Source organism: Hypanus sabinus, chromosome 1 (genome assembly GCF_030144855.1).
Source record: "Hypanus sabinus isolate sHypSab1 chromosome 1, sHypSab1.hap1, whole genome shotgun sequence".
Lineage (NCBI taxonomy): Eukaryota > Metazoa > Chordata > Chondrichthyes > Myliobatiformes > Dasyatidae > Hypanus > Hypanus sabinus.
Window position 1 is genome coordinate 207,332,773 of NC_082706.1, and position 13,984 is coordinate 207,346,756.

Genomic DNA, 13,984 nt, shown 5'->3' on the forward strand with positions numbered 1-13,984 from the left:
TCTTAACATTAGAGTAAAAATTCTTTGAGTAAAAACAAACTGCTTCAGCACAGCATCAATGGCAATATCCATGAACTACACTTCTGAACACCAATGATCTTTCGTTCAAATTTCTTTTTTTTAATAAATAAAATTTTTATTGAATTTTCAAATAGATTACAGAAGGGAAAAAAAATTATTTTAAAAAATTAACCCTTCCCCCCTCCCCCATAATATATCCCTATAGAAAGAGGAAAAAAAAAGAAAAAAGAAAGAAAGAATGCCTGGATATTGGAAGATCCCCACATGCTCCATGGAGTTCATAATAGCTTTAGTATATATATCTACAAAATATTTGTTCAAATTTCTGTGCACAAATACACAAATTAAAGATTGAGAATAATACTAAAGCAAAACACACAAAAAGCTGAGGTCAACAGGTCAGGCAGCATCAACAGAGAGGAACAGTAGTCGACATTTTGGACCGAGACCCCTCTTTAGAAGAGTAATACCTTTTCAGACTAACAACAAACAGCTACTGTTGACTTGAGAGAGAAAAAAAATTTAGATATGAACTCCAATGGTACAAACTTAAAGCACAAAAGAGGGATACAGGAGTAAGGCTGATAAAGAATGGCATCAAATTAGTAGAAGGATGTGACAAGGGATCGGAAGATGTTGAATCCTTGTGGATTCAGTTAAGAAATTGCAAGGGTAAAAGGACCCCGATGACTGTTATATACAGGCCTCCTAAAAGTAGTTAGGATGTGGACCACGGATTAAAACAGAAAATAGAAAAGGTGTGTCAAAATGGGAACGTTATGACAGTCATTTAACTGAAGCTAGTTAAGATCTTTTATCAATGGAATGTTCTAACCACATACCATTATGATGGATCTTAAAGATAAATAATTTATATTTACAAGTTGGGTTACCTCACAACTTTGCCATCGGTTAGGAATGTTTGGCCGTAGTTTCTGCTCACACACCACTTTCCTCATTTCCTCAATCGACGGGTCTGATGGTACTAGGTCATAGTAAGGTAGCTGATAGTCTTCATGAATACCTGAAACATGGTCACATGGAACTTCAAGACCTGTGTTTGCATTTCACAATTCAGAAATACATGAAAATAAAAGAAAAACTAGAATATCACAGGTATTAAGAGACTAATCAAGAATCTGGTAATTATTTTGCCAAACTTATAATCACTTGTACACCAGAAAAGTGGCAAGTCAGTAAGCTTCCCACGACATAACTCAAAGTGGTCATCAAGATGAAAAAATGTAAATAGCTGTTTCAGCAACCAGTCAAAATTGGACATGCAGAGAATCAGAATAAAACAAAATCTCTACCCTAAATGCCAGGACAAGTTGGACATATGAAGTGCATTACTTACCACCAACTGAACATCTTCGTGCTATTTCCCAAAATACTAAGCCCATGGCATAGATATCTGCTCTTTTAAACGACTCAAAATGTTTCATGTTTATGGAATCATCGAGAACCTCTGGAGCCATGTATCTGGTGGAAAAGAGGATGCAATCCTATAAAGCTCTCAATCCAAACCAGCATTTCAAATAAAGCTAAGCTGCTGATTTTCACTCTACATATGATGCAGCTGCTCTGGAATTGCTGATAGATGCTTGAGAAGATAATAAGGAAGGAACAGAGCCCCTCAGGTTTCCCCAACATTGAAATGTTCCCATAACCAAAAGACTCATTTTCAAGGACTTTTCATCTCATGTTCTCCATATTTATTGTTTATTTATTATTTAAAATTTTTGCACAATTTTGTTGTCTTTTGCACATTTGGAGGAACTTCTTCACTCAGAGGATGGTGCAAGTGTTGAACAAGCTGCCAACAAGAGCGCTGGATGAAAGTTTGATTTCAATATGTTAGCAAAATTTGGACATGGATGGGAGGGGTACTATTACAGATTGTCAGGTCTGATGTAGTGGCCATCAATGAATCATGGCTGAAGGATGGTTGAAGTTGGGAGCTGAATGTCCAAGGTTACACATTGTATCAGAGGGATAGGAAGGTAGCAGATGGGGTGGTGTGGCTCTGCTAATAAAGAATGGTATCAAATTAGTAGAAGGATGTGACAAGGGATCGGAAGATGTTGAATCCTTGTGGATTCAGTTAAGAAACTGCAAGGGTAAAAGGACCCCGATGGCTGTTATATACAGGCCTCCTAACAATAGCTAGGATGTGGACCACAGATTAAAACAGAAAATAGAAAAGGTGTGTCAAAATGGGAATGTTATGACAGTCATGGGAGATTTCAACATGCACATCAATTGGGAAAATGAGGTTGGTAATGGATCTTAAGAAAGTGAATTTGTTGAATGCTTATGGGATGATTTTTTAGAGCATTCAGCCTACTAGGGGATCAGCTATACTGCACTGGGTGTTATGTAAAGAACCAGGGGTGATTAGGAAGCTTAAGATAAAAGAACGCTTAGGAGGCAGTGATCACAATATAATTGAGTTCAATTTGAAATTTGATAGGGAGAGTAAAGTCTGGCACAGCAGTATTTCAGAGGAGTAAAGGAAATTACAGAGGCATGAGAGAGGAGTTGACCAAAGTAAATTGGAAGGAAATGTCAGCAGGGACATAGCAATGGCATGAGTTTATGGGGAAAATGAGGAAGGTGCAGGACACATGTATTCCAAAAGCAAAGAAATACTCAAATGGCAAAATAGTACAACAACGCTGACAAGGGATGTCAAAGCTAATATAAAAGCAAAAGAGAAAGCATACAAAGCAAAAATTAGTGAGGATTTGGAAGCTTTTAAAAACCTACAGAGAGCAACTAAACAAGTCATTAGGAGGGAAAAGATGAAATATGAAAGCAAGCTAGCAAGCAATATCAAAGCTTCTCCAAGTATGTAAGAGATGAGAGTGGATATAGGACTGCTAGAAAATAAGGCCAGATAAATAGCAGGAGCTCTGACGGAGATCTTTAAGATGTCATTAGAAACGGGGATTGTGCCGGAGGATTGGCGTATTGCTCATGTGGTTCCATTGTTTAAAAAGGGTTCTAGAAGTAAGCCTAGCAATTATAGACCTGTCAGTTTGACATCAGTGGTGGGTAAATTAATGGAAAGTATTCTTAGAGATAGTATTAATAATTATCTGGATAGACAGGATCTGATTAGGAGTAGCCAGCATGGATTTGTGCGTGGAAGGTCATGTTTGACAAACCTTATTGAATTTTTTGAAGGAGTTACGAGGAATGTTGACGAGGGTAAGGCAGTGGATGTAGTCTATATGGACTTCAGCAAGGCCTTTGACAAAGTTCCACATGGAAGGTTAGTTAAGAAGGTTCAGTCATTAGGTATTAATGCTGGAGTAATAAAATGGATTCAACAGTGGCTAGATGGGAGATGCCAGAGAGTAGTGATGGATAATTGTTTATCGGGATGGAGGCCGGTGACTAGCGGGGTGCCTCAGGGATCTGTTTTGGGCCCAATGTTGTTTGTAATATACATAAATGATCTGGATGATGGGGTGGTAAATTGGATTAGTAAGTATGCCGATGATACAAAGGTAGGAGGTGTGGTGGATAATGAGGTGGGTTTTCAAAGCTTGCAGGGAGATTTATGCCGGTTAGAAGAATGGGCTGAACGTTGGCAGATGGAGTTTAATGCTGAGAAGTGTGAGGTTCTACATTTTGGCAGGAATAATCCAAATAGAACATACAGGGTAAATGGTAGGGCATTGAGGAATGCAGTGGAACAGAGAGATCTAGGAATAACAGTGCATAGTTCCCTGAAGGTGGAGTCTCATGTAGATAGGGTGGTGAAGAAGGCTTTTGGAACGCTGGCCTTTATAAATCAAAGCATTGAGTACAGAAGTTGGGATGTAATGTTAAAATTGTACAAGGCATTGGTAAGGCCAAATTTGGAATATTGTGTACAGTTCTGGTCACCGAATTATAGGAAAGATATCAATAAATTAGAGAGTGTGCACAGACGATTTACTAGGATGTTACCTGGGTTTCAGCACTTAAGTTACAGAGAAAGGTTGAACAAGTTAGGTCTCTATTCATTGGAGCGTAAAAGGTTGAGGGGGGAATTGATCGAGGTATTTAAAATTTTGAGAGGGATAGATAGAGTTGACGTGAATAGGCTGTTTCCATTGAGAGTAAGAGATTCAAACGAAAGGACATGATTTGAGAGTTAGGGGGCAGAAGTTTAAGGGAAACACGAGGGGGTATTTCTTTACTCAGAGAGTGATAGCTGTGTGGAATGAGCTTCCTGTAGAAGTAGTAGAGGCCAGTTCAGTTGTGTCATTTAAGGTAAAATTGGATAGGTATGTGGACAGGAAAGGAGTGGAGGGTTATGGGCTGAGTGCGGGCAGGTGGGACTAGGTGAGATTAAGAGTTCGGCACGGACTAGGAGGGCCGAGATGGCCTGTTTCCGTGCTGTGATTGTTTTATATATATATATATATAAATAATAATGGGGGACAAGGAGATGGTTTATGAACTAAATGAGTATTTTGCATCAGTCTTCACTGTGGAAGACACTAGCCAGATGTTGAAGGTTATGAGGGAAGAGAAATGAGTGCAGTTATTGTTACAAGGGAGAAGGTGCTCAAAAAAACTGAAAGAGGTAGTGGTAGAGATTGTGGAAGCTTTAGGAATGATCTTTCAAAAATCATTGGACTGTGGCATGGTGCCAGAGGACTGGAAAATTACAAATGTCACTCCATTCTTTAAGAATGGAAGAAGACAGCAGAAAATAAATTATAGACCTGTTAGTCTGACCTCAGTGGTTTGGAAGATGTTGGAGTCAATTATTAAGGATGACAGTACGGAGTACTTGGTGACACAGGACAAGATAGGACAAAGTCAGCATGGTCTTGCCTAACAAACTTGCTGGAATTCTTTGAGGAGACTCTAGGATGATAACTGGGATGCAGTGAATGTATATTTGGGTTTTCGTAGGGCCTTTGACAAGGTGCCACACATGAGGCAATTTACCAAGTTGAGAACCCATGATATTACTGGCATGATTTGCTGATTGGTAGGAGGCAGCAAGTGGGAATAGAAGGATCCCTGTCTGGTTGGCTGTCAGTGACTAGTGATGTTCGCAGGGGTCAGTGTTGGGACTGCTTCTTTTTACACTGCACATCAATGATTTAGATGACAGAATGAATGGTCTTGTTACCAAGTTTGCAGATGATACAAAGATTGGTGAAAGGGCAGATAGTGTTGAGGAAAGAAGCAGACTGCAGAAAGACTTAACAGTAGTAGCTTGGGCAAGAAAGTGGCAAATGAGATACAATGTAGGAAAATGCATGGTCATGCACTTTGTTAGTAGAAATAAATGTGCAAATTATTTTCGAAATGGGGAGAAAATCCAAAAATATGGATGCAAAGGGACTTGGGAGTCCTTATGCAGAACAACCTAAAGGTAACTTGCAGGTAAAGTCAATGGTGAGGAAGGCAAATGTAATGTTAACATTCATTTCAAGAGGTCTGGAATACAAGAGCAGGGATGTGATGCTGATGCTTTATAAGGTACTGGTGAGGCCTCACCTTGAGTATTGTGAACAGTTTTGGGCCCCTCATCTTAGAAAAGATGTGCTAGCATTTGAGAGAGTTCAGAGGAGGCTTGCAAGGATGATTCTGGGAATTAAAGGGTTATCATACAAGGAACGATTGATGGCTGTGGATCACTGCAATTTAGATGAACAATGGGGGTGGGGGGAATCTCATTGAAACCTTTTGAATGTTGAAAGGCCTAGGCAGTAGATGTGGAAAAGATGTTTCCCATGATGGGAGAGTATAGGAAAAGAGGGCATAGCCCTGGAGGATAGAGGGCACCCTTTCAAAGCAGAGATGCAGAGAAATTTCTTTAGCCAAAGGGTGGTGAATTTGTGGAATTTGTTGCCACATGTAGCTGTGGAGCCCAGGTCATTAGGTGTACATAAGGTAGAGATTGATAGGTTTTTGATTGGACATGGCATCAAAGGTTACATGGTAGATATGGAAAGGATGTTTCCCATAGGAGGGGAATCTAGGACAAGAGAGCACAGCCTCAGGATAGAGGAGCGTCCATTTAAAACAGAGGGTGGTGAATTTGCAGAATTTATTACCACAGGCAGCTGTGGAGGCCTTTGACATTGGTCATTGGGTGTATTTAAGGAACAGACTGATTAGGTTCTTGTTTGGACACGGCATCAAAGTTTATGGGGAGAAGGCTGCGGAGTGGGGCTGAGGAAGGGGGAAAAAAGGATCAGCCATGATTGAATGGCAGAGCAGACTCAATGAGCCAAATAGCCTAATTCTGCTCCGTTGTCTTATGGCATGGAGGGCTGCGGTCAGGGTGCAGGTCAATGGGAGTAAGCAGAGTAATGGAGAATGGACTAGATAGACCAAAGGACCTGTTCCTGTGCTGCAGTGTTCTATGATTCCATAATGTAGAAGCTTTGAAGAGGGTACAGAGGAGATATATCAAGATGTTGCCTAGATTAGAAAGCATGTCGTATGAGTGACCTAGATTTGAATGACCTAGATTTCTCTTTGGAGCAACTTAGGAAGAGAGGCAGTTTGATAAATTGATTAAATTGAGAGGTCCAGAGTGGACTTTTTTGCCCAATACCAGGGGACATCTGTTTAAACTGAGTGGAAGGCAGCTTAGGGGAGATGTTATAGGGAAGACTTTTAGTTTATAATACAAAGTGGTGGATGGTGGTAGAGGTGGACACAACAGGAACATTTAAAAGATTCTAAGGCAGCCCATCAGATGTAAGAAAATTGGACAGCTATAGTTTCTGTAGATTAGATTAATCTTGAAATATGTTCATAGATTGGCCCAACATCATGGACCATAAGGCTCGCTCTGTTCTATGTCTTATATCACCAGATTCTTGCAAATTTCTATAGGTGAATGGTAGAGCATTTAGACTGGCTGCATCACAGTAAGGAGACTCCAATACAAAGGAATCAAAGAAGTTTGCGGAGTGTTGTAAACTCAGCCAGCTCCATCACAAGCACAGCAACCGTCCCCACCGAAGGCATCTTCAACAGTTGGTGCCTCAACATCACTAAGGACCCTCAACATCGGTACATGCCCTCTTCTCATTATACCATCAGCCCGAAGATCCCACACTCAACTGGAGAGGGTCCAGTGGACGTTCACAAAATGATCCTGGGAATGGAAGGATTAACATATGACAAGCGTTTGATGGCTCTGGACCTGTACTCACTGTAGTTTAGAAGAATGAGGGGGTGGGGAAATCTCATTGAAACCTATTGAATGTTAAAACAGTGGAGGTGGACAGGATGTTTCCTACAGTGGGGGAGTCTAGGGCCAGAGAGCACAGCCTCAGGATAGACAGACATTCCTTTAGAACAGAGAACAGGTGGAATTTCTTTTGCCAGAGGGTGGTAAATCTGTGGAATTCATTGCCACAGCCAGCTGTGGAGGCCAAGTCATTGAGTATATTTAAAACGGAGGTTGATTTGTTCTTGATTAGTGATGGTGTCAAAGGTTATGGGGAGAGGGAAAAAGGATGGGGTTGACGGGGATAATAAATCAGCCATGATCAAATGGTGGAACTCGATGGGCTAAATAGCCTAATTCTGCCCCATGAATTAAGGTCTAACAGCTTCTTCCCCTCTGCTATCAGATTTCCGAATGGTCCATGAACACTAACTCATTATTCCTCCTCTTGCACTTGTTACTTTGCATTATATAGTAATTTTATGTTTGTGCATTGCGCTTGTGCACAAACAAATGCCACGTCATAAGACTGTGATAATAAACTTCATTTCTACATTCATCAGCAAGCAATTGATTACACATCCCAACAATTTAGTAGGTTAGCCCCAATTTAAAACATTTGCTCTGCTTCCCAGACAATAATAGCTGAGCTAGTGGTGCCAACCACTTGGGAAAAGAACACTTCGGCACAGATTTGACGGGCTGAAGGGCCTGTTTCTGTGCTGTAGTTTTCTATGAAGTCTCAAGCCCATTTAGCACGTGAAAAGAATGGAAGCTGGTGTACAAAATAACCAGGTGTAGTGTAAATAAAACAAATAAAGATTATCTGTTTGAAAAGAGTAACAAGTCTTTTCAAACTGTGGGAGCTTAGCAGTTAGGACGACGCTACTACACCATGGGAGTTCAATTCCAGTGCTGTCTGTAAGGAGTTTGTACATTCTTTATGACTGTGTGAGTTTCCTCTCGGTGCTCCGGTTTCCTTCCACAGTCTAAAGAAGTTTCAGTTGGCAGGTTAATAGTTCATTGTCACCATTGTAAACTGTCCCATGATTAGGCTAAGGTTGCTGGGCTAGAAGGACCTATTCTGTGCTGTCTCGCTAAAATCAAAAAAGTCAAACAGACCAATGCATTCCAAGCACAAATGTGTCAAAAGATGAAGATGGATTTTAATGCCAAAGAACGTTTCAGTCCACCCCTACCCGCTATTCAATGTAGGCAAAATGGAGAATTCAGGAAAAGACAGACATTAATTAAGGGGCAAAGACAGAAACAAAACACGTCACTCAAACATGATTCCAGATTGTTCTTCGCCCCAATAGATCTGCTATGCTACACGGATGGGCACTCTTACCTCTGCACTGAGGTGACAAACGTATTTGCATTTAAATTGCGCTTTGAATGTAGGAAAATGAACCACAACATTCCATTGAAACTCAGACCAACATTCAAAGTTCAAATTATATTTATTACCAAAGTACGTATATGTCACCATATACAACCCCAAGATTCATTCTCTTGCAGGCTCTCAGTAAAACAAAGAAATACAGTAGAATCGTGAAAAACTACACAAAACAACTGACAAGCAATTGATGTGCAAATGAAGACAAACTATGAAAATACATAAAAAGATAAAACAAAGAACACGAGTTGTGGAGTCTTGAAGCGAGTCCAGTGTAGCATTCAGAGCCAAAAAGGGCTTAGAACAGAACATCAGCCCAAAAGCCGGGTCAAAGAGGTGGTTTTAAAGTAAATGTTAGAAGCAAGGCCTGAAAACACATCAGGAATTTTAAATACAGATGTAGAATTCTATAGTTTGAAGGAATAGTGCTCTTTGGGGAAAACTGTCACATATTGTTCTCCAGTTAAAATGCAAACCTGCAACTTTTAGTTTGATTATTTCAGAAAAAAATACAATAAGTGCAGAGTATCAATTTACCTTTTTGTTCCCACTCTGTGATTTGGAGCAATATCAATCGTATCTGTGGCTGAGTCATGCCTTACTGCCAACCCTAAATCTGCAATGCAGCAAGTTCCATTCTTCTTTACCAGAATGTTTTTTGATTTGAGGTCTCTGTGTGCAATGGCAGGTTTTCCTACAGAAGAAAAAGTTTCCATGTGAATATGAAAACACGGCTGAAGCACGGATTTGTATGATTTGGACTAATTTGTCAAACACTTCGGTGCCATCACGGAAGGATTCGTAAGTTTATTTACAAAAATTATCTTTCATGCATTTTGGTATTTAATCTTCAATCTCAAAATCCATAAGTATATTAAACACAACAGATTCTGCAGATGTTGGAAATCCAGAGCAACACACACAATATGCTGGAGGAACTCTGCAGGTCAGGCAGCTTCTATACTGAGGAATAAACGGTCGACATTTCAGGCCAAGACCCTTCTTTAGGACTGGAAGGGAAGGGGGAAGAAGCGGAATAACTAAGTGGGGGAGAGGAAGCAGTACAAGTTAGGTGATGGATGAAGCCAGGTGGATGAAAAAAGAAGCTATATGGGGATAAGTAGAAAAGGGCTGAAGGAAGAATCTGATAGGAGGGGAAACTGGACTATGGAAAAAGGGAAAGGATGGGCAGGTGAGGAGAAACGGGGAAAGAGGGGAAGAGAAAAAAGAGATGGGCAAGGGGGAGTGGAATTACTGAAAATTAGAGAAGTCAATGCTCATGTCACATGAGTGGAAGGTGGGTGGGGGGGTGGTGTATGAAGTAAGAAGCTGGGAGATGATAGATGGAAGAGGTAAAGGGCTGATGGAGGAATCGAATAGGAGAGGAGAGTGGACCATGAGCGAAAGGGGAGGAGGGGCACTGGACAAGGTGATAGGCAGGTGAGAAGAGAAAAGTGACGATGACCAGAGTGGGAAATTGAAAAAGATGGCCTCTGTTATAAGGTGTTTTTATATAACAATGTTCATTTTCTTCACTGCATCATTTAGCCATCAGAAAACAAACAATACAAATGTGTGTTCTTACCTTGTGTACCAACAATTTCCATATGCAAGTGTGCAAGTCCACTGGCTGTAGAAAGTGCCAGTTTAATCATTCCTTCCACAGTAACAGTGTACCTGTTCAAGTAGTCAAAAAGGGAACCATGTTCATGATAATCTGATACCAGCCACAGCTGCGTCCAAGTCCCATTATCTAAAAGGGAAAGAAAAACATCAAAAAATATAAATAGATCATACACATTTTAAGCATTTCATAACAGCACAAGAAAACACTGTTATTTCTCTGTAAAATAATAGTGTTATTCCATAAGAGAATATTGTACCATATCATCATCCAATTGTCCAAATTATTCCACAAAATCTCTAATACAGTTACTCACATCTATAGGCAAAACAAACTGAACATCGTCAATGTTTAAGAGAAGTTTGGAGTATGGAGGGTTTTGGTTTCCGTGCAGGTCAATGCAAGTAGGCCGTTTAAATAGTTCGGCCCAGACTAAATGAGCTGAAGAGCCTTTTTCTGTGCTGTAGTACTCTGACTATTGAAGGAGAGATTACTTAAAGTTCACAGTAAATTCATTTCCTTGCAGCCATTCAGTAGAATGAAGAAATACAATAAAATCAATGGGAAAAAATGACACAAAGACTGACAAACAACCAATGTGCAAAAGACAAACTATGCAACTACTGAAAACTTGAGTTGTAGTGTCCTTGAAAATGAGTCCATAGGTTGTAGAATTAAGTACTACCTGTTCAACAGTCCTTGGCTAATTATTCTTAATTTTAAATCCTGATAACAGTTCTGATCACTTTGCATATGAGCATTTTTCCTCCGTTGCTTTCTTTGGTTGCAATCGTAATGTAACTAGGCTTTCAAGTCTTATCTGATATCTAGTTCCACAAAACTTCTCACAATTACTCACATCACAAACCAACCATTGTTCTTATGCCACAGCACAGTAAGCTTCTACACCAAACACAGAATAATACTTTAACGATTTGTCTACATAGTTCAATGTTCTGTTTGCTTTACTGATTCAAAGTAAACACTTTCATGTCTATTGGTTCCACAAACATGGAATGAAATTCACTAACTCCCTGCTATTTGGCTCATCAGCCATTCCATCATGATTGATCTATTATGCCTCTCAACCCCTTTCTCCTGTCTTCTCCCTGTAACCATTCCTCTGCCACATATGGCCGTGGAAGCCAGGTCATTTACTGTTAAGCAATGAATTCCAGATTCACCATCTTCTGACTATATAAATTCATTACCCGTTCTAAAGGGAGGTCCTTCTATTGGGGGCTGTGCCCTCAGATCCTAGACTCTCCTACTCTAGGAAACATCCTCTCCATGTCCACACTATCTAGGCCTTGCAATATTTGATAGGATTCAATGAGACCCCACTCATTCATTTAAACTCCAGCAAGTACAGGCTCAGAGCTACCAAATGCTCTTCATACATTAACAATTTCATTCCCAAGGATAATTCACACAAACCTCCTCTGGACTCTATCCAATGGCAGCACATGCTTTCTTTGACAAGGGGCCCAAAACTGCTCACAATACTCCAAATGAGGTCCAAATTTTTGCTGTAGCTTATTGCCTGTAGACTCAGCATTACAGAAGCCACCATCACCAGTGGCATTTCAATCTGGTTATGTAGAACGTCTACACCAAATGACACATAACTTTATCCACACACAAGACCACCACATGTCCAAGATCTATTATAAGGCCAACTAAAATCAACTTGGAAAATCAATGAAGAATCAATCATTTGCCTAATATCCAAGTTTGCTTTGAATAACTAATATTACTTAACAACTTAAAACTAGATATACAGATTAGTTTTGCATTTCATGCAGTGAGGATTCCACTGAATAGCTCAAGATTACTGATGGTATATGGATGCATGTTTATTGAGCTAAACTCTCCAAGACTTCCATTAACTTTATTAAAATAGTTGATTGTAAAACCTATTTCTGTTCAGATGGAAAATGACCTGTGGTTTCACAAGTGTCCAAGAAGTCGCCATTGGTTAACTAATAGAAAGCAGAGAGTTGGGATACACAAGTGTTACTCTAGTTGGCAATCAGTGATGAGTGGTGTGCCACAGGGATTGGTGCTGGGACAACTGTTCACAATATACATTGACAATCTGGAAGAAGGGACCGAGTGTAGTATATCTAGGTTTGCTGTTGATACTAAATTGAGTGGAAAAGCAAATTGTGCAGAGGATAGGGAGAGTCTGCAGAGAGATATAGATAGGTTAAGTGAGTGGTCAAGGGTCTGGGAGATGGAGTACAATGTTGGTAAATGCAAGGTCATCCACTTTGGAAGGGAAAATGTGGATGCAGATTATTACTTAAATGGTAAAATACTGCAGCATGCCGCTGTGCAGAGGGACTTGGGAGTGCTTGTGCATGAACCACAAGAGGTTAGTTTGCAGGTGCAGCAGGCTATCAAGGCGGCAAATGGGACATTGGCCTTCATTGCTAGAGGGATTGAATTCAAGAGCAGGGAGGTCATGCTGCAACTATACAGGGTACTGGTGAGGCCGCACCTGGAGTACTGTGTGCAGTTCTGTTCTCCTTACTTGAGGAAGGATACACTAGCTTTGGAAGCAGTGCAGAGGTGGTTCACCAAGTTGATTCCAGAGAAGAGGGGGTTAAACTATGAGGAGAGATTGAGTCGCCTATGACTGTACTCGCTGGAATTCAGAAGAATGAGAGATGATCTTACAGAAACATAAAATTATGAAAGGATAGTCAAGATAGAGGCAGAAAAGTTGTTTCCACTGGTAGGTGAGACTAGAACTAGGGGGCATAGCCTCAAGATTGGGGGGAGTAGATATAGTATGGAGATGAGGAGGAACTGCTTTTCTGAGCGTGGTGAATCTGTGGAATTCTCTGCCCAATGAAGCAGTGGAGGCTACCTCAGTAAATATATTTAAGACAAGGTTGGATAGATTTTTGCATAGTAGGGGAATTAAAGTTTATGGGGAAAAGGCAGGTAGGTGGAGATGAGTCCATGGCCAGATCAGCCATGATCTTATTGAATGGCAGAGCAGGCTCGACGGGCCAGGTGGCCTACTCCTGCTCCTATTTCTTATGTTCTTATTTGCTGCATAACATAGGTGATCAAAGTCTCATTTTTTTGTTTTTGGTAATTTTTTCTATAGAAGTGGCTTGCTATTGCCACTTTCTGGTCAGTGTCTTTACAAGACAATTGATCCCAGCTATTATCAATACTCTTCAGAGATTGTCTGCCTGACAGTCAATGGTTGCATAACCACACCCTGATCTGGCAGCTAAGCAGATCATACACCTGGTTGAAGGATGACCTGCAGGATAGCAGAGGGAAGGAACACTTTACACCTCTCCTTTGGTAGAGACTTACTTGCACCCTGCCACCCACCATCACTGATAGGACAACATGAAATTAGTTCTGCTTCATTCTAGGCAGCTATGTTATTTTCAATCAGATTTTATTTTTGAACAGTGCATTTTCAGTGACTTTCCTCATTTAATTTCTTCAGGGCAGAATTTATAGTCAAATTTCACTTGATGCAATAATTGTCATGTTGGGAATATGGTCTAAAACAATAGATGATGCACTTGTTAATTAGCCCTAAACAACACATATCGAAACCAGATCTTTGCAAATCAAAATTATAGGTTTTTCTAAACCGAACAAGCCAAATGCAATGGGATTCAAGGTATTTTACTGCTGCACTGATGACTGCATTTTGCCATTTTGTTTACTATGTGTTACTGATAAATACCTTAAACATTTCACA

The 13,984-nt window shown here is 40.3% G+C and overlaps 1 protein-coding gene across 1 annotated transcript in view; it reads right to left on the bottom strand.

Moving 5' to 3' along the window:
- The window catches only part of LOC132402103 (TGF-beta receptor type-1-like), a 78,351-nt gene that overhangs the window by 10,805 nt on the left and 53,562 nt on the right, over nt 1–13,984 (bottom strand). The window contains exons 5-8 of the mRNA XM_059984701.1: nt 10,207–10,374; nt 9,159–9,315; nt 1,379–1,503; nt 915–1,045 (exon numbers count right to left, since the gene is read on the bottom strand). Of these exons, the coding sequence (XP_059840684.1) occupies nt 915–1,045; nt 1,379–1,503; nt 9,159–9,315; nt 10,207–10,374 (581 nt within the window). The remainder of the gene's footprint in view (nt 1–914; nt 1,046–1,378; nt 1,504–9,158; nt 9,316–10,206; nt 10,375–13,984) is intronic.